Source organism: Antrostomus carolinensis, unplaced genomic scaffold (genome assembly GCF_000700745.2).
Source record: "Antrostomus carolinensis isolate BGI_N321 unplaced genomic scaffold, ASM70074v2 scaffold16277, whole genome shotgun sequence".
In the NCBI taxonomy this organism is placed as follows: Eukaryota; Metazoa; Chordata; class Aves; order Caprimulgiformes; family Caprimulgidae; genus Antrostomus; species Antrostomus carolinensis.
Window position 1 is genome coordinate 1 of NW_010326783.1, and position 20,911 is coordinate 20,911.

General features: G+C 36.6%; 1 protein-coding gene across 1 annotated transcript in view; it reads left to right on the forward strand.

Annotated features, from left to right (window-relative positions):
* The first annotated feature begins 2,252 nt into the window (after window positions 1-2,252).
* The window catches only part of VPS13D (vacuolar protein sorting 13 homolog D), a 96,836-nt gene continuing 78,177 nt past the window's right edge, over window positions 2,253-20,911 (forward strand). Inside the window, 21 exon segments of the mRNA XM_010171710.1 lie at window positions 2,253-2,349; window positions 3,180-3,257; window positions 3,496-3,686; window positions 3,999-4,079; window positions 5,390-5,510; window positions 5,735-5,835; window positions 6,170-6,340; window positions 7,540-7,640; window positions 8,231-8,399; window positions 9,796-9,888; window positions 10,166-10,376; window positions 10,938-11,117; window positions 11,551-11,681; window positions 12,450-12,522; window positions 13,033-13,203; window positions 13,840-13,970; window positions 14,936-15,068; window positions 16,141-17,493; window positions 17,496-18,359; window positions 18,702-18,853; window positions 19,647-20,681. Of these exon segments, the coding sequence (XP_010170012.1) occupies window positions 2,253-2,349; window positions 3,180-3,257; window positions 3,496-3,686; window positions 3,999-4,079; window positions 5,390-5,510; window positions 5,735-5,835; window positions 6,170-6,340; window positions 7,540-7,640; window positions 8,231-8,399; window positions 9,796-9,888; window positions 10,166-10,376; window positions 10,938-11,117; window positions 11,551-11,681; window positions 12,450-12,522; window positions 13,033-13,203; window positions 13,840-13,970; window positions 14,936-15,068; window positions 16,141-17,493; window positions 17,496-18,359; window positions 18,702-18,853; window positions 19,647-20,681 (5,637 nt within the window).

The following is a 20,911-nucleotide window of genomic DNA, read 5'->3' on the forward strand; positions in this document are numbered from 1 at the left end:
CAAGGTGACCTTTCGCTTCGCCTCCGACACGCGTTGTGTGCCAACAGGTCTCTTGCCTGTCTCCTCCTCCCCACGGTGTATGTGCTTGCGTGGAGAGAGAGAAGAGAGAGTGTCCGGAGGGCTCCTCCCCGCCTTTTTTTGTGTAGCCGGGCGCTGAGGGAAATGCCCCCTTCCCCCTTGCCCTGACGGAGCATCATCTCAGCTCGCTTCCCTTCTTCCCGCGCAGCCTTTGAGCTGCCCTGGCCCCGCTCCCTCAGGGCATGTCTCGTTCTCCCTGTTGGAAAAATCAGACCTTTTTCCAGAAAAAGTGACCCAGCTTTGAGTGAGATCCTAGTTTGGACTTTGATTCTCATCCTGGTAAGCGCTTACTTGTTCCTTTTTCACCGTGTATGTTAAGAAAATAAAAATACTGTCACAGAAAACAAGTGTTCTGTTTTTATTTCCAGTGGCACAGCAGTGGACTAAAAAGTTACTAATATAAAAGCCTTAAAACATTTGAAATATTCCTAAATAGTTAGTTATGTTCCACAAGTTTAGGTTAAGGAGGTGATTTACTTTATTTACAGTGGTTACGTTTGTGCACCAGACATTTTCAGTCAGTGGGATGCCAGCCTGTTCTGTCCTGCTAAATGTTACGTCAAGATTTCTCCTCAGTATTTGGCTCCTGACACCTGTAGATCTCTTTATTTACTTTTTAAAGGGTAAAATGACAAGGATTACTGAATTTGTTTTTGCTTGAGCTTCAGCTTTCTTGTCAACTTTATTAGAATAAAAATCTATAATGTAAGGTGGCGGCCCCTTCTGAACGAATGCTTGGCCTTTATTATGTGGAAAACTACTACTGCTTTTGAAAAATGTTGAGAAGATTTATAAAGGTTAAAATGTTAAACGTGTTTAACATGAAGGTATGCTTTACTGGAATCTTAACTTCCCTGTGTTATTGATGATGCTTGTCTTTTATTCTGCATGACAGCATAGTTTCACTTTTCAGCCTTTAGAAAAAGCCTTTCATTATTTGCTTAATTCTGGTTATTTTTTTAAAACTGTATTAGCTAAATATTTTCACTGTTTTTTTTTTTTTTTAAGGAAAGAAAGGCTTAAATGTGGGTACCTAAAACCATGCAAACCTTATTATGGGAAAACCCTGAATCTTAATATAAAATATAACTCTTGAAGCCATCATTTTCTTCTGTTGTCAGATGCAAGTCTGACGTACCTTGCTTTTCTGCTCTGTAGGACTCAATCTTACGTACACTGGTTTGGGGAGGTGTGTGGGGCTGGGAGACTTTGCTAAACACAGAACTAAATTGCATTGATTACATTCTAACCACAAGATGTGGCCTGCATGCTTTTACACTTACTATAATGACATGCTTGATCCTGCCCTTGCGGAAGCTAAGAGTAGTTTTGCAATTCACTGGTTAAAAACTTGAACAGGGACTTAGGGGTTTTCATGGTCTGATTACCCCATAAGTTGAAACAGAAATGACTGGAGAAGAGCACGATGGAAGGGAAATGTTTATGTGTATGACCAGTGTTGCTTCTCTAATGTATCTTTTTTTCCCTTCTTGATGCAGCAATCTATCACTTCTGAAACCTGCTAGAGTAACTGTTGATGAGCTATTTATGGGACTTGGATCTGATTACTTCTCACACATATGCTCTTGCCAAAAAAGGGGTTTGGGTAGGGCGAGTTGTTTCACAGATGTCATATAAGAATTCTACAAAAATACAGTTGAAGGCTCTGGGCTTTAACTTTAGATTAGGCTTCCAAAACCAGAATGCTGGCAACTTGAAGAAAATACTGGCAGCAGAAGTCGAGGAGGCCAGTGCAAAACTGCTTCAGATCAACGTGAAATGTTAGTCTTCCCTTTTCTGGGAGAGGATTGTAGATTGGCCTACTTGATTAGTGCAACAAAATGTGGTGTTTTGATTAAAAAAGGATGGAAAGATGAACTTAATTTGCGAATGGGAGTGGTCTGTGATCATCAAAGCTCTATATGAAACTCTGATTTGAGACTTAAAGGGCGTAGCATAAAGCATTTTTTTAAGGTAGAAATCAAGCTTAGTGTTTTTACTGCTTTTTAGATTGATTACAGTAAGAATTACAGTGATAGCAGTATGTCAGCTCTGCTGAGAGTATTTCAGACAATCATTTTTCATGTTTTTTTCTTTCAGAGCGAGACTGTAATTATGGAACAGAAGTCCAGAAAATTACAGAAAAACATTAGTTGACCTTTTCTAGGACAGTCATGTTGGAAGGCTTGGTAGCCTGGGTCCTCAACACCTATTTGGGCAAATATGTCAATAACTTGAACACAGACCAACTTTCAGTTGCTCTTCTAAAGGGTGAGGCTTTGTGGTATTTTCTATACTGTTTTCATACAGTGATTTAAAAACAAAAAGGTTTTTTTTCTAATAACTGGAAGGTAGAATAGAAACAGTCACATAATATTGTTTTTAATGTTTATATAAACCCTTTTAATATAGAATTTTGTGCTAGTACTTTACAATAAATAATAAATGCTCTTGTGTTCCTATCTTTGTTGTTTTTTATCAAAACTGTTAAACCAATTTATATGAAACTTTCAAAAGTATGCTTAGCATATTTTACTGGCATGTTTATTTGAGTGTCATTTTTCTTAATACTATCGATAACTTTCCTGTTGAGGGACTGTGGCAGGAAGTATTCTGCAGTCTTTACCCCTTACGTCTCGGTGCTAGTAGCTACTTCTCTGTAATTAAGACTTCTGGTTTATGTCATATTATGTCATTTTACAGAGTCCTCAAATCATTGATTTCTGACTTACCTCTTGCTGCTATTATCTGCTATTTTTTGAGAGAATATTTTATAACACTTCAAGGCTTTTCTATGTGTGCTTTTTGTAATGTTGAGAAAATACTTGAAGTAGTACTTGAAGATCTAAAACCTTGCAAGAGATTGTTTCTGGATTACCTCATCATGAGTATGTAGCATTGGAAAATTTAGCAAGTATATTAAATAACCACTGCAGTTTTAACACAACTTGAAGTGGTAGGTTGGCTTTTCTCATAAAATTCTATTTGATTTTTTTTTCTTTAAAACATGATGCTAGTAATTTTAGGCTTATAATGTTCAAGTTGGCATTCTTTAACATAATTTTGCTTAACAGACTTGTCTTTTTTTCTGCTTTGTATAGGTGCTGTTGAATTGGAAAACTTGCCACTAAAGAAAGATGCCTTGAAGGAACTGGAATTACCATTTGAAGTAAAGGCAGGTTTGTATTTTGCTTGTGTGTGCAGGACAAATATTTATAAACAGGAAGTATTACATATTTTAGAAGAACCTTTACCTCTGAGTCAGAAGCTTGAACAAATGAGGTAGCCTGGTTTTCAGGTTATCCAGTTCTATTTTAGCTTGTTTGTTTCTTACACCACTTTTTCTTTCAGATTTTCCAAGGGTGATAAAGTGTGTTTACACAGGAATCTGATAACATCTCTATTTTGTATATCTAGGTTTCATTGGCAAAATAACACTACAGATACCTTTTTATCGCCCACATGTGGATCCATGGGTGATATCTGTCTCAAAACTGCACTTAATTGGTGCACCAGAAAAAAAAGAAGATTTTGATGAGGAAAGGGAGAAGTTGCAAGAAAGAGAACACAAGAAAGCCCTTCTTCTAGCACTTGAAGAAAAATGGAAAGTGAGTCATGCTTGTCTGTCATGGTGAAGAAACCGCTATGGTAGATAGATTGTGTTTAAGTCTCCTAACAAGTAGTAGAACAAATGCATAGGAAACTAAGTTAGAACTTGATTCCTAAATGCTAACGTAGTGCAATTTCTGCCCAATCTCCCTCCTGTCATGTCATGTGTCCCACATACATTGGAGATACTGAAATAGTTTTTGGTTGTTTTTTTTCTCCCTGTTCACAGTAATTTCAGTGTAACAAGGTACATTGTTCCCTGACCATTTGTTACAGTGGTGGTTAATGCTTATCTCTATTTTCTCTTCTAGAAAGAACGACAACAGAAAGGAGAATCTTACTGGTACTCAGTTACCGCATCCGTAGTCACAAGAATTGTAGAAAACATTGAAGTAAGCCTTTGCGTTGTGGAGCTTTTCCCTCTTGTTAAGAATTACCTGGGCCCATTTAGCTTCACATTGTGTAGTCCTCAGAGAAGAAATACATAAATCAAAGGTAGATGTTTGGCTCAGGACAGTCCCTTTCCAGATTGAACCTTCATAACTTCAGTCTTAAACTAGTCCTGATGGGGACTTCTGGAAGGAAAAATCCTTAATCCTGCTTTTACCACAGGAAAAGCATCAACTTTTTTTTGGTTTGTAACAGTAGGTGGGTAATGAATTTGCATGGAATCTGATGGGTTTTAATCCCATTTTAATTCTTTGATTTTTAAAGCCACCAAAATAATTGAATTATTTATGAAGCAGAAGAGCATGATTTGTTTTGATAAAAATATATTTTGCAAAGAATCAAATCTCTCTGCTGATCTATGATTTTGATTATTTGATTGTGTGTTGTCTCAAGTTCTTTAATTATTCTTTTTCTGCTGTTAATAAAAATCTACCTTGTGTAGCCTGTTTCAAAGTGACTCAGAAGTATGGCTTTTATACTCTGTTGCTTTTTCTCTTTGCAAGTCCTAATGTAGTTAATGACATTTTAGCAACATTTACATAATTAATCATTTATGTTTAAGAACCAGAAGCTTTCTACATATTACTTGCTAAAGTTTGTCTGCTTACCTCTATGAAAGGATTATCCTTCTTTTTCCTTATGTGCAAATAGACTGACTATATTCTTTGGTTGCATTTCAACTCACTGGAGGCAATTTAGAAGCAAGATGCCTCAGACTACTTGCTTTTCCTGTTATGTTTGTGAAGAATGTATTTGGGCCAGGACAAGACAAGCCTTTTCTCAGTCCTGGACTCTACATTCTGTGAGAAACCACAGTGATTTGGTGCTCTGAAAGGTTTTACCAATATAAAATTAGTTTGGGTCACCTTGTCTTGTTATTACTTTGTAATTCTGGCTCATGCTGATGATTCTGGTACATAAAACAAATTTGAGTCTTTGGTTGGCAATTACACATTGCCTTTAAAATGAATAACAGTAGGATAGCAAAATAAAGTCTGCTGTCTTGTGAAAGGTGTCTGGTTGTTTTTGGGGAGAAGGGCAGGGACTAGTGGTACCTGAGGAGAAGATAGAACTGGAGAGTACAAAAACAGGAGTGAGGAATGGGATTTTTATGAGGTCTAAAGAACTACCAGAAATGTATTGACAAGTTGCAGAAACTAAATACTAAATTGCTTCAGTATTAATGAATAATACTGCTGTCCAGTCTAATGATGAAAACAGCTGTCTCTAATAGTAGTTTTATTCTGTCTAGTTAAAAATTCAGGACGTCCATTTGAGGTTTGAAGATGGCGTCACAAACCCTTTGCAGCCATTTGCATTTGGCATATGCATCAAAAACGTATCAATGCAAAACGCAGTGTTTGAACCAGTAAGTATAACTTTTTGTACAAGAACTCATGGCAGCTAAGATGTGATGTTGTATTTCATGGGTGCTAGTGAATATTTAGTAAAAAGTATGGCATTTTAATAATCTTCTGGTTATTATAATAAATTGTTTCTGGGCACTTAATATTGCTTATTTAGTATGTAGAACTAAAAACTACGTGGCGCATGGTGTGTGATCTTGACTTTATTCCACTTTTTCTGCTTCAGAGAGAGAAGCTGATGCGGAAAAAACAGTTGGATGTTGCCGACTTCAGTATTTATTGGGATACCAACTGCACTTTATTGGGTGACCTGCCTCCTGGTGAGCTACAGGTATGACAGAGAGATTTTGCATATGGAAGAGAGATTCTTGTTGTTGTTAGTCTCCTTTCTATATTGCAGGCTCAACTGACAGAATTTATTGGATTTGATGCCTTTAAGAGCAACAGAATATGGTTTCATTCTATAATAGTAGAATAAATGGGCAACCCACAAAGGCTGTGCTGTGAAATACCTTGTTTTACCTTTGAAGAGAGAACATGTTTAAGAGTTTTTTTTCATGGACTGGCATGCTAATAAAGTGTATTTTAATATATATGAAACCAATGCATCCTAAAAAGTATTGTACACTCATTTCTTATAGAATAAATTTTCTTGTAACCCACAGGAAGCAATGGATAGAAGTATGGAAAATCGTGATCATAATTACATCATGGAACCTGTATGCACTTCTGCTCTGCTTAAGAGGAATTGTTCTAAGGAGCCATTGAGATCACGCCAGACACCACGACTTGAGTGTGACATCCAGCTTGAGACTATACCATTGAAGCTTTCACAGGTAAATACCAACCATCTTCATTTAATGCTCAGTATCTGAAACAGAGACCGTTGAGAAGCAGCGTAAATGAGGCCATCATGAACTCTGTGCTGCTGTTAGGCTGCATTGGGTGTCCAAACTGGTTATCATAGAATCATAGAATCATAGATTCATAGAATGGTTTGGATTGGAAGGGACCTTAAAGATCATCCAGTTCCAATCCCCCTGCCGTCAGCAGGGACACCTTCCACTAGACCAGGTTGCTCAAAGCCTCATCCAGCCTGGTCTTAAACACTTCCAGGGAGGGGGCATCAACAACTTCCTTGGGCAACCTGTTCCAGTGTCTGACCACCCTCACAGTGAAGAACTTTTTCCTAATATCCTTCAAGATTGCTTGGGTATCTGTATGCTGTATTGCACACTGCTTTATGGTCAGTTTCTAACAAAATGACCGATTAAAGAAGATTTTCCTTTATGTTTTGGTAATCACAATGTCTACAGATTCAAATTGGAGTGTGTATTTTCTCTCCCATGTGCTGCAACAGTTGTTTGTATGTTAGTGCTTCTGAAGATTCTGCTGGTAAAATACTGTTTTGAATTATCTATCTCTAAGAAAACAGCTGTTGATTCAAAGAGTGAAATACCTGTAGGGGTCACAGAGCTGTGATAGTGTTTGTCACAGCTTAAATACCAGTTATTGTAGCATAAAATTAATTCTTTCTTAAAGATTTACTTTTAGAGGCAACTGAAAATGATATACTAAAGAAGTTGTTAGTTTTAAAACTGAGCATTCAAAATTACTGAATTATATTACTGCATCTGATTATTGCAAAAAAATTACATTCTTGTTTGTTTGTTTTGGTACTAGGAGGGATGCATGTGGGGATTTTTAGTCTATAGAATGTCCAATAGCGGCTGATGTTAGGTTGATAATTTGATGTGGAAGGAGATTTCATTCTCTGTGTTTGCAAATAAGGAAACCTGTCAATTGAATGTCACACGTTAACTACTAGCTACTGGGAGAAGATGTGTGACACTAGAAAACCAAATTAGGAATTATGATTAACATTAATCTTAATTCTGAAGCCATATGCAGGCCATTGATGCAAATAAACTAAGCCTATGGTTGGTTTGTTTGTTTGTTTTTGTTTTTTCCTCCCCTTTGCTTTGGAAAGCACTCCAATATTGCCTCACTGACCTGTGTATTCTTTTACTAAAAGTTGCAGTATCAGCAGATCATGGGATTTTTAAAGGAACTGTCTAGAAAGGAACGACAGCTTAAATTCAGGAAATGGAGACCAAAGGGTACAGTAACCGAGAAGTAAGTATATCTACATAGGTAGTGTTGTTAATATGATATTAAAAACTATACTAGGGAGACTAGAATGAAGAAAAACATAAAAAGGTAGATAATAATCATATATTAGAGTTTCAGTTTTCATATTTTTTCCCCTACCTCATAAATCAGTTTTAAATGTTCAGATGTAATTCAGACTTAAAATAAAATTATTTTTACCCGTGGCTTTAAATCCTTCTTTCACAGCTTCCAGGAACTCAAATTAACTTGGCAGTTCTATTGCCATGCATGCACTGTAGTGTTATGAAATTTTCTTTGTGGAAAGAGCTCCTATTAAGTTTCTTTTATTGATAAATAAGAAAGATAGTATTGGTTCAGACTAATGGTCTGTGTGGCTCAATGTTTTGTTGTCTACGCCTGATAATGTAACAGCTATAATAAATCCCACTGAAGTGGTGGGGACTTTGCAGGGCACTGTTCTAGGCAGTTTGTTTTTTCTGAACAATTGCACTCTATTTTTTCACTGAACCTCTCTGGCCTTTCACCTGTTTGACATGCATTTGGGTTTTATTCTTTTTAAATATTGGTAATAAAGTAATTTAAAAATGTTTCAGCTGCCGAGAATGGTGGATCTTTGCTTTGAATGCAAATCTTTCGGAGATCAGGGAGCAGAGACGACGTTCTACCTGGGAGTTTACATTACATCGGGCCCAGGATGCAGTATTTTACACTGACATGTATTACAGCAAGTTGAAGGGGGAACCACTGTCCACTGCAGAGCAGGTATTTGGATTTAAGTTTTCTACAGTGTTGATTAATCCTCTTATATTTGATGTGTTTCATCTTCTCAAATTTAAAATCTGTTCTAGTTTAGAAATATCTTTAGTTTTACTGCAGGCCATTTTCACTGAACAGATTGTCTTTTGACCACAACGGAGTTTTTAAAAACTGAAACCTGGGCTTGTGGGAGGTGTGTGTGCGGCAGGCTTCTTGTGTTTTTGAAAGCTGTCTTTTTTTTGAGCTGTAACTGGTTTTCACCAAAAATAGCATTAACTCTGATAGAATGTGCATGCCAGTCTGTGACATGCTTTCTTAACTCACGTTCTGTATAGACTCAAAAAGTATTTAAATATTGGAAATATGTCAGGTCACCCATATGGTTGGGTAGGTAATGTGGGAAAAATTGTGGCTAGTTGACTGTGTGTTTTGGGTGTTTTGTTGGTTTTTTTGGGTTTTGTTTTTCCATAGTTGATTTTAGGATGAAGAATTTAGAGTGAAAGTACCCCTGATAATGAACCTGTGTCCTACTTAAGAAAGAAAAAAAACCCCTGTGAATTATAATTAGCTGCTTTTAGGTGATTTGGGACTTTTTAGTTAAATCAGTTCAGGGCACCATGTACCTCACCTGTCTTAATTACAGGTGTGATTCCACTGATACTTTCAGTTGTATGCAATCCTTACTTGTCTTATTTAGACATGAACTGTAGGAGTTAGGTCAGTGTACTGGAAAATTTATAGTACCTGGCAAAGCAGGAGACTTTTACATTCCTATAGCTTGTGTTGTCTTCAGCAGAGCTAAATGTAACAAGGGCAGTGCCACTGACCTAGAAAAATGTCTTTTGCTTTCTTGTTCTGTGATAGATTTTTTTTAGACTTAGGTGATTTCATAAGCTTCCAGAAACAACTTCTTAATCCATACAAAAAAGACAACATATCTAAGCTGATATGAGCTGAAGATGAATACTACTTTGTCCTGATTTATGCAGTTCATTTCCTCTACCTTCTTTACTCAAGATGGAAGCTTTTTTTGCTTCTGGCTAAGCTAGGCGTTCAGTTAAATCAGGTTATTTTCCATAGCTTAAATTTTGTGCTGCAAACTCTGCTTCTGATGCATGATAGGAGGATATAGTTGGACAAGGAAATTTTACCATGGAAAGTCTTAAAATAATGTATTTTACAGTGCAAATAAACTTTATTTGTAATATGGTGGAATGTCAGTGTTATGGTTGCCTGTGTCACTTCTGTTTATTTTCATGTGCTTAGGCACTTGGATACTGTCAACGATGTTATGTTAGTTTTCTCTGTGAATCTTTAACTTAGTGCAGAGATGTGTGATGTGTTTGTGAACAAGATGCTGTATTCTTTTATTGCAGTTACTTTACCTTTTTTGCTTTTTCAGGCAGAAATGCGTCGTATTGAGGATGAACAAACTTATGAAGAGTTGAAGATACTATATGAGATAGTTCATGAAAAATTTCATGACCTAGCTGAGGTGAGGAACACTCTGTGTACAGGGTAATATTAAGTGTATTATTCTGAGGTATTGTGTTCTGTTCTGCTGCATCAGTTAACTGGTGATATGTTTGTTATTTCTTTACTGCTACTCTTCTAATAGGCTAAATATTGATTGAAAATACCACTGCTGGTATTCTGAAGAGTGCTGAATAAATAGTAAACGGAATTGTATTTTTATTGTGATGTTTTTGTACGGTTGTGATATTCTTTCACTTATCAGCAGTAATGTCTGTGTCTTCAATGTTGAAACATAGAGTGTTAAAGAGCCATTGCCTGATTCGCCTGGAGGGTCCCCTACAGCAGAATCTGCACATGGCAGTAGCACTGGGATGCTGCAGTATCTTCAGTCTTGGTTTCCTGGCTGGGGAGGCTGGTATGGATATACTCAGCAAACATATGAAGGTGAACCCTTTGAAGGGCTGCTGTCAGACTCAAAGGAACAGTGGAATCCAGAAGACATACTAGGTATGGGAGTACAGGGTTTTCTGTTCTTTTGAAGGCTGTCAATGCTACCGTAGTTAGATACATGGTGAAGGTGAAACTGATTCTGTGCTGTTAAAAGATTACACGTGTCAACTGATGTACCTAGGCAGCCGAGCCTGTCTGAAGCTTAATAACCTGTTAAGAAATCTCAGTACCTGGTATACCTGCTTATTTCTAAAGTGACATATGGAATACTTTTGCTTCCACTATTATAAATATTTATGGCAAAGAGCTTTGGGACTTCCTCTGTTCAGGTGGGTGGGGGTCATGTAGCGTGCTGTGACTGAGTATAACATTAACAGTACTGGGTTGTTGGGGTTTTTGTAAGCTTAGGTTTACAGTACCTTAATTGAGAATATTCAGTTTTGTTATGGAAGAAGGTCTATCTGCTTTATTTTTTCGTTTATATTTTTCCTCCCTAGAGATGGGGAAATCTTTATTTTCAAATTCAGAGAAACTTTTTTGTTGTGCAGTAGCCTTCCAGGTACTTGACTTATTTAATGCATTGGTTTGTCATTTGTTTGTTGTTTTTTTTTTAATTAGGAACAGATGAATTTTTTGATCCTGCTGCAGATGCCTCTAGCATGAATACCTTTACAAAGAGAGATCACGTTTTTGCTAAGTTAAATCTGCAGTTGCAGGGTGGCTCTTTCACTCTGTTGCATAAGGAGAAGAAGGTGGTGCGTGCTGAGGAGACTGCTTTTATGCAGCTGGAGTTTTCAGGTATTAAGTCAGTTTCATTTCTTTTTCAAAAAAGACCAGAGCTTTGTCCACCTTCAGACCTTCCTGTGATTTTTGCTTTTAATTCTTTAAATTACTATACTGAAACAAAGTTCAAAATGAAAGTATGAAAACAGCTTGCAGAAATTGATGTATCAAGTGAAAATAAGCTTCTCCCTTCAGATGTGTGAGTGATTTCAATATAGAAATCTAATTTTAGACATTATGTGTGAAAGGAATCAACTGTAGAAATACATGCTTCACAATCATGGTAATGTATTCCAAATTTTCATGTTTAATTTTTAGTAGAAATAAATATATTTAGGCACTTACAGAAGATCTGTTTGTTGGATGATATTTATTATCTCTAAAATTTAAATAAAACCTATGCTGTGTACTAAAAGAAATGAAAGCATTTTATGTGTTTATATTCCAGGTGTAAAGATCTTAGCAGAATCACTTCCTCGCAGAAATTCTTCCCTTCTCAAAGTTCAGCTTGGTGGTCTTTTTCTGAGGGATTTGGCAACAGAAGGGACCATATTTCCTGTTCTTGTTTTCCCGAATCCTGTAGGTGAAAAAACCTCCTTAAGTTACTATGTAGGATGCATAATTGTGTATGAAAATAGTCACATTCCAAAACTCAAAACATGTTTTTCTTGGTTTGTGTTTTATCCCAGAAAAAAGACACAAAAGTCCTGAAGAAAAATTTCCACTTGTTGAACTTACTTTTTCCTTCCCTTTCCAAAGATCATTTGTAGAACTTTTAATTGTTTGCTCTGCATGCTTATAACTTTAGTGTTACAGTTATATGTGTTGGGAAGAAGATAATTTGTTGAACAATATTTGATTTTTGGAACAGTCAGCATTGCTGCTTAATCAGTGATTGTTCTTTTTCATAAAGCTTTTTGGTCCAAGTAAAGTTTTATTTCACCTGTATACTGTTACACTAAAAGCATAACACAGAACTGTTTTTTCTTACTGATGGTTTGCTGAAAAGATTACAAATATCTTTCTGAGCAAACAAAAACTTGAATCTTAATTCTATGAGAATTTCCCATGTGTTTTATACTTTGTAATTTGTAGAGAACTGACTGAAATTTGCACTTCAGACTTCAGTCTGTCTGCTATGTGAATAGATAGCATTAGCTTCTTAGTCATACTTCATTCTCTTGTTTGGCTACATCAGGGGAAAAATGCATATAATAATCTCAAGACTGTACATATAATTCACTTATAAAGTGACCGCAAGATTAATACAGAACAGACCTTTGTGCTTATATCAGGTAGATTGGTCAATTTGATCTAAACAATCTTTTTCTTTCAAATTTTTCTCAGCAAAAAGAGGTTGGCTGCGTGTCTTCCTTTGGACTCCAGAGTTTGTCCTCCGAAATGACTAATCAGAACACTGGTAAAGATTTCATTTTATGTTTGATGATAACAAGCATATGAGGTCATGCCTACAAACGAGAAATTGAAAAACTGAGTCCCTAGAGTTTGAAGTCATGAAAATGCTTTTTGCAAATGGTAAAGATAAAATCATAGAAGCTTTGTTCAAACAGATGGGTGCATGCAAGTTGACTTTAAAGAAAGTGAGTAAGAACAAATGTGTTCAAGACAATGGGAGTTGCTCTTGTTCTTTGTCTTAGTTTATAAAAAGAAAAAAAAAAATAGTTAGGAGTTCAACATTAGGACCCCGGTTCTGTAAATGTTTTTGTATATGCAAACATGTTGAATTCTGTTGATAGTAAAAGTTGATCATCCTACTTGCTTTTCTGTTACTGGTGAATTTTCAGACAGGTATTACTTTCCTAGTAGTACCAATTAAAAATTAGTTGTTAATTCTTTGGGGTTTGTTTTTTTTCCATTGTTTGTTTTGCCTTTTTTTACAACTGCTTTTTATAACTCATCTTTTACTCAGTTGCAGATCCTGATGCCCCAGTGTTTGAGATGCTTTATGAGAGAAATCCAATCCACAGCAATTTTGAGAGGCGCCTGGAAGTCAGTACCAGACCTCTAAATATTATTTACAATCCACAAGCCATTAAGAAAGTAGCTGACTTCTTCTACAAGGGAAGGGTTCATACCTCAGGTTAACCTTTAATGTGTTTTTTTTATGGGGTTGGGGTTTTTTTGGTGATGTTATATCTTTTCTTATCTTTGATTTTTATTTATTTTCATTCTTAGAAATATAATGCACTAATCAAAGAATCTCCGCTTTAAATTCAAACTAAGCAATACTCTGAGTCATCCCTGGATGGGTTTTTTAGTTTTGTTTTGTTTCTTTGTTTAATTGAATCAGGGATTTTGCTTGGGCAGCCTCCTGAAACTTCTACTTTAAAATTGCAAGTTGCTACTGTACTGCATGGTGGATGTTCATGCTGCCTAAATTAAAATGCATAAATGAGGAGGCCTGTTTCTGTAGTCTGTCCTTGAAACTGATGGAGAACAACAGGTTTTTTGAGAGGATAGTTAAAAGCTTAATATTTTCTATAGTAATGATACAGCAGAAATTGTGTTCTAAGTCCTGTTAATCATAGAATCATAGAATGGTTTGGGTTGAAAGGGACCTTTCAAAGTCACCTAGTCCAGCATCCCCTCTGCAGTGAGCAGGGACATCTTCAACTAGATTAGGCTGCTCAGAACCTCTTTCTTTTCTTTCTTTTTTTTCTGATTCAGTAACAGATGAACAAAATTATATCTAGTCAGTTTTGTATCTCTTGTGCAGGTTTCGGATATCAATCTGAGTTAGAGGCAAGAGTGGCTGAAGCTGCCAGAAGACAGTACAACAAGCTGAAAATGCAGACAAAAGCTGAAATCAGGCAAACTATTGATCGTTTACTAGTAGGAGACTTCATTGTAAGTGTTTGCCCCCTAAATGTTTATGTAGGCTTTTTTTGCCATATATTTTAGGACTTGAAGCTCTGAAGAGTGGGATTCTTTTGCTGTTTGTTTGTGTGATGTTCTTTTTAAGAAAGTAGGGAGTTTTACATGTGTTACCGTATTCATTTTGCTGTCCAGCAATCCATTTTTGTGGTGCAGACCTGTTGTGATTAATGGCAGAACAGTATTTTTCTGGTTTTGAGCCCATTACTGAGATGACTTAATGCTGCCTTATTGGCTCCAGTGTGTGTTGGAGCTCTGTTACATCAAACTTACTAAATTTGTGTGTAATGTATTTAGAAATTATTTTCTAAATTAAGAAATGGTTCCAACTTTATTTATTTTTGTCTGTTCTTTAGTTTTCAAGTAATACTAGTATATGGATCAGTATCATTAATCCTTAACTTTGGAGTTAGCTATATTGGTGCAAGACAGTTGTTTTATATAATTTCAAGTGAAACAAAGAAATGTTTATTCTGAAAACATAGTAGTTTCGTGTTTGATAAAGCACAGCCTAGCACATGTATTTATGGATAGCCTTGACAAGGATTTATATGTTTGATAAAGCACAGCCTAGCACATGTTGTATTTATGGATAGCCTTGACAAGGATTTATCTGATCCAGTGTCATGTAAAAGCTAGATGCCTTCTCTTAGCTATGCAGGTAGGTTCACTCTCCTTGGTTTAAAGATGGAGAGTCCCTCTGGAGAGGGATTCATAGCATCTGTCTTAGCATGGGCTGCTTCACCTACTGAAAATATCTCTTCATTGACTGTAATGGGAGTCTGTGGTTTAACAATCTCCCAAACTTTAGTATGGCTGAAGGTTGTGAGGGTTAGCTCTTTAGGTGAAAAGTGGCTAGACTGATTTGTTTGACATGGCTTTTTTTGTATATGAGCGGAAACTATTTCTTATGGGCTGTCTTTCTTCTTAATTTTCAGGAAAACAGCAAAAGCTGGACCGTGTGCCTTGATATTTCTGCCCCTCAGGTGATCTTTCCTGATGACTTCAAATTTGTGGACCCAGTCTTAGTTGTTGTCGATCTGGGAAGAATATTACTTACCAATTCTCAAGGTATGATCTAGAACTCTTGCAGCTTTCCTTTTCTTTCTACCTTCTCCCAGAAACCTTTTTGTCTGTGTAGAAAGGAGAGATGTCTTCAGTTTATTTCCCCTCTGTATGCATAGAGTTTTACATAATAATTCTGCCATTATCAATACATTCTTAATTAAGATTGACACACAGTTTTAAAATAATGGGGAGGTGTGGGGTTTTTTGTTTTGTTGGGTGTTTGGGGTTTTTTGGGGATTAACTTACATTAAATACTCCCCTGTGGTATCTGGCACCTTGTGAAGGCTGTGAGCAGGTGTGGAGCTAGTGTGTCAGGCACTTTACCATAGACAGGAATATTTTTACTCTATCATCTTTGAATCACTGAATCTTTTCTAGCACCAACTAATCTCTGCAAAGTTTTAGTAGCTTCTTTTTTAGTAAATTCTGTCTTAGGGCAAACTAAAAAAAGAACACAAATTGTTTATGCAAGATTGATTTGTATTTCCCTTTCAAATTCAGACATTGGGCTGTTTAGAGCAGTTTGAGCTTAAAAAAAAAAAGGTTGAAAAGTACAGGAAAGTTTTGGGGGGTGTTCCTGCTTTGTAGAGTAGAAAAAATCCTTTTCTTTTTTATGATAATAAAATGAAAGTTAGTATTAGACAATAAAATTAATTAGACAAAAACTTCTGATCGTAAATATATTGTAGTTAAGTAGCTCCTACCTTTCAGTTGGTTTTGAGGATTGAAAGAATGGCACAGGCAGAGTAATGGACTTTTTTTTTTTAAAAAAAAAATAACTTGATTAAAAGTAAATCTTGTAGTAATAGTAAGTGGGCTAAAAATGAAACAACAGTGTCTTTTAAGATTCTATAGTACATTGTAACTGGTATCTGCATGTGTGTAAAAGAAGTATAATACATTTCCTGTTGAGGAAAAAAAAAGTGACAGTGGAAGGGGGCAAGGACAGTCCAGATATGCTTTGTGTTTAAAAAATAGAACCTCAGACAGGATGATCAGGTACTGATGGGAAATATACAAGGAGGGAGGACAATACTTTTGTTTATTTGTTTACTATTATTTTTTTAATCCACAGAAGAATCTAAAAAGAGCGCAGATACTTTTTCTTCAGAAGTCAATGAATTGAGTGATGAGGAATACAAAACACCTCTTGCAACTCCTCCCAATACTCCACCACCAGAATCTAACACTAATAATAGTATCAAAATGTCTGAATTTACTGGAGTAGAAATAAGTGAAGAGCAGCTACAAGCACACTTAATGAGTAAAAAAATGTATGAGAGGTACACACTGTCATTTATGGACCTTCAGATCATGGTGGGCCGAGTGAAAGACAACTGGAAACACGTTCAAGATAGTGATGTGGGTCCAACTCATGTGGTAGAAAAATTCAATGTTCACCTGCAATTGGAGCGCAGATTGATCTACACGTCTGACCCAAAATACCCAGGAGCTGTCTTGTCTGGCAGTCTGCCAGACTTGAAAATTCATATCAATGAAGACAAAATCTCAGCTCTGAAGAACTGTTTCACACAGCTGAGTACACCTGAAACTAAGTCCTCCGATGCCCTACATTTAGGTAAAGACAAGATTTTTGCAGAGGTGGACCAGCGTGGCAGTTTGCATGATTCTGTAATGAATCTGACACAGAGTGTTGTAATGCTAGAACAACACACCAGGGAAGTTCTTGTTGAATCTCAGCTGCTTTTGGCTGAATTCAAAGTAAACTGTATGCAGCTGGGTGTTGAAAGTAATGGACGGTACATCTCTGTACTCAAGGTTTTTGGCACGAATGCTCATTTTGTGAAAAGGCCATATGATGCAGAAGTGTCCCTGACTGTTCATGGCCTGTTACTGGTTGATACTATGCAAACATATGGAACAGATTTTGATCTTTTGATGGCTTCTCATAAGAATCTGAGTTTTGATGTGCCAACAGGAAGTCTTCGAGACAGCAGGGCTCAGTCCCCAGTTTATGGACCATATGATGCACGTCCCATTGATGTAGCTAGTTTGGCAGAGAGATGCACTGCAGCCTCAAATACTTCATCTGGTAACGCTGGAAAAGATCAAGAGTCCCTGATAAAATTAGAGTATCAGTTTGTGAGTGCAGAATGCCCATCGATGAATTTGGATAGCAGTCTGCAGGTGATCTCTGTACAAGTGAACAATCTGGATATCATCCTTAATCCAGAGACTATTGTGGAATTGATTGGGTTTCTCCAGAAATCTTTCCCAAAGGAGAAAGAAGATTCTAGCCCTCAGCCTATAATAACTGACTTGGAAAGAGATTGGAGGGAACAGGAAACCTTCCAGTCTACTTATGTACAGAATACAGAGGTAGCAGTTGATATTCACTGGTTAAATATACTCCTGCTCAGGACAGTTGGCATGACAAATGGAGAAAAATACGGCAGGGAAAATGCAACAGTATTGGTGGCACCAAAGTCAATGTCTCCATGTGCAGTAAATTTGATGTAAATGGCTCTCTTGGATGCCTTCACCTTATGGACCTAACAGAAGATAGTGTTAAGAACCAGTATGTTGTCAGCATAGGCAATACAGAAAGGTATGAAAATCTCATTGGCAATGTAGATTACTTTGAATCTTTATTCTTTAGGCTTGATGATGGAAATAGCCTTCCAGATGCTTTAAGTTTCACTTTCACAGAAAAATCAAAAGAGGAATGTTCTCTCAACCTCAAAATGGCATCCTTGCACTACAACCACTCAGCTAAATTTTTGAAAGAACTGACTTTGTCGATGGATGAATTGGAAGAGAATTTCCGCAGCATGCTGAAAAGTGCAGCTTCAAAAGTTACTACAGTCTTGGCAACCAAAACTGCTGAATATAGTGAAATGGTTTCTTTGTTTGACACAACACCACGATCAAGAGATGTTGCCAACTTGGAAGATAATGAAGGCTATGCACTTGGATCACAGCCTCTCAAAACTGATACTATTAAGCTTATATTAAATATAAACATTGAATCACCGATTGTCTCAATACCTCGAAAGCCTGGTAGCTCTGAACTGCTTGTAGGTCATCTGGGACAAATATCAATTCAGAATTTTGTACCAGGAGAAGATGAATCTACAAGTGATAGACTGCAAGTTGAAATTAAAGATATTAAAATGTATTCTTTAAATAGCAGTCAATTTATGAGCAAGAAGGAGCCTGCAAGTGAAGTATCTCATGGGCTGCATTCTTCTTCAGGTCCTGCCAGTATTAATAGCCAGGAAGAATCCCATTTTACTCGTCATGACTTCTTTGAATCGTTACATAAAGGCCATGGTATGTTAATCAGAGGACTCTTAATTATTTTAATATGAGTAGTAGATAGTACTAAAATGTGTACTGACCATAGATTCTGTCTCACCCCATTGTCCTGAAATAGACTGCTCAATTTTAATTAGAATGGACAAGTTATTTTATTTATATCCATTTTTAGTCTCCTAAGCAAAGTCTGAATAATGCCTTTCATGCAGAAATTTAACAAAACATAGCCATATTTACTTATTCTAGCATTGCTAAAAGATTCTGAGCAAGTTAAATCGCTACTGTTATCTCTACTGTACAGTCTTTATAGGATAATCGATTCACTTATTATAGTATTCTTTTAATTTCACTTAACAGCTTTCCACATTTTGAATAACACCACCATCCAGTTTAAATTGGAAAAAGTACCCCTAGAAAGAGATTTGGGTTTAACTTTTCCTCTGAATAATGAAGACTTTGAAATATCAAGCATTATGAAGATTGAAGGGAAATTTGTGAATCCTCTTCAGGTATCGTGTTGTAGTATTTCCTCTGTCAATAGAAAAGTATTTCCCTACGTAGAGGATAGGTATTTTCAGGCAAATATCTTCAGGTTTAACAAGTTGGTGGTTTAGAAATCAGATCTTTATACATGTGGTTAGAAGAGACAGTCAACTCATAATAACAGTGACCAAAATTTAATCTTGTTTTGGGGCATTGTAGACATCTTTATGAGTTAGTCTAACTTTTAATTACCCTGGAACCTGTCACAGAAGGAAAAATAAATGTGTCATTGTCCAAACGCCACTGTCCAGATATATTTATTTGCAGTTCTAGTAGAAACTTAAGAATTAAAATGCCATAATCTTGAAAAAATCTCTGCAGGAGCAGAGTGTTTAAATAGAGGAAACTGAAACTTCTAAAGCTAAGGAGACAAGCAGTGATGGCCAAGTAGAATGTTTTTTTCCATATATTACTGTATAATCTCATCATGGTAAACTAAGGCTGGTTTGTATGGTGAATTATATTGAACTAACTCTGTGTGGATGCTTTTTGCCTAGGAGTGCAAGGTGTGCTATTCTAGGATCCTATCCTGTATATTTCCAGGTTGTGTCATTTTACAGAGCTAATACAGAAGAACTGCTTTACTTCAACTTTGCATTGTACTTTGTTCTGGATTATTTTTTACTTGTGGACAAACTTAAAATCTGTCTGGTTTGAAATTCCACAGTCCTTCCACTTGTGAGTTTTAAAATAAATGTACTGATTTTATTAATATAGAGAGCTCTAACGTGATGATTGTTTCATTTTTCTACATTGTAGGTGGTGTTAGCAAAACATGTGTATGAACAAGTCCTGCAGACTCTGGATAATTTAATTTACAGTGAAGACTTGAACAAATTTCCAGCCACATCTGTATCTTCAGCTTGTCCTAATTCTCCTTCAGCATCACTTCATAGTACAGGCACGGAATTCTCAAGTGAACGGAAGGAAAATGGCTTATTCAGCCATTCTAGTTTTAATTCTGTTCCGAACAAGTCATTAGCTGTCAAGGAAACAAAGTCTTTTACTCAGATTCTAGCAAACTTCCATATCTCTGAGCTCCAGGTTCAGTTAAGTGGTGATCTTACACTTGGTGCACAAGGCCTTGTCAGCCTTAAGTTCCAGGATTTCGATGTTGAGTTTGCTAAAGATCATCCTCAGACTTTGTCTATTCAGATTGCCTTGCGATCTCTGCTAATGGAAGATCTTCTAGAAAAAAACCCAGACTCTGTGTATAAGAATCTTATGGTGTCCCGTGGAGCACCCAAACCATCCAGTTTAGCACATAAGGAGTATCTTTCACAGTCTTGTCCCTCGGTATCCAATATAGAATATCCAGATATGCCACGTTCCCTACCTTCACATATGGAAGAAGCACCTAATGTCTTTCAGCTATACCAAAGACCAGTTTGTACCTCCCGTAAGAAGCAAAAAGAAGATGCTGATTCTGAGTATCCTCTGACTCCACCTCCTTCTCCAACAGCAGACAGATCCAAGTTGCCTTGTGGAAAAAGTAACTTTGATGATTCATTAGTTCATATCAATGTATTTCTAGTGGATAGGAAACATCCTGAATTTTGTTCGCACTATAACAAAATTAACCGTAGTGTAGACGTTGATTTTAATTGTCTAGATGTCTTAATAACTTTGCAAACTTGGGTAGTGATACTGGATTTCTTTGGGATTGGATCCACTGCTGATAACCATGCTATGAAGCTGCAACCTGAAGATACTCAGCAGACAATCAAATCAGAAATAAATACCTTGTCAGCTTCTGAAGCCCAAGAGCCCGTAAACACTAAGCTGGATCTGAAGGTATACTTGAGATGCAAAATAGTAATTGGATTGTCTGTCATAAAACGTCTGGTTTATAGAAACTTAAGGTGACATTTAAATAAAATGTTTTATTTTCTAGTGGAGAATGCACATAAATTCAGAAACACTAGATTTAAAGTGTACGTAGATACAGTTCTAAAAAAGTGTGGAAGTTAGAGAAAAGCAAAACCTTTGCAAAATGATTGGCTCCCTTGCTCTGTGACCCTCCT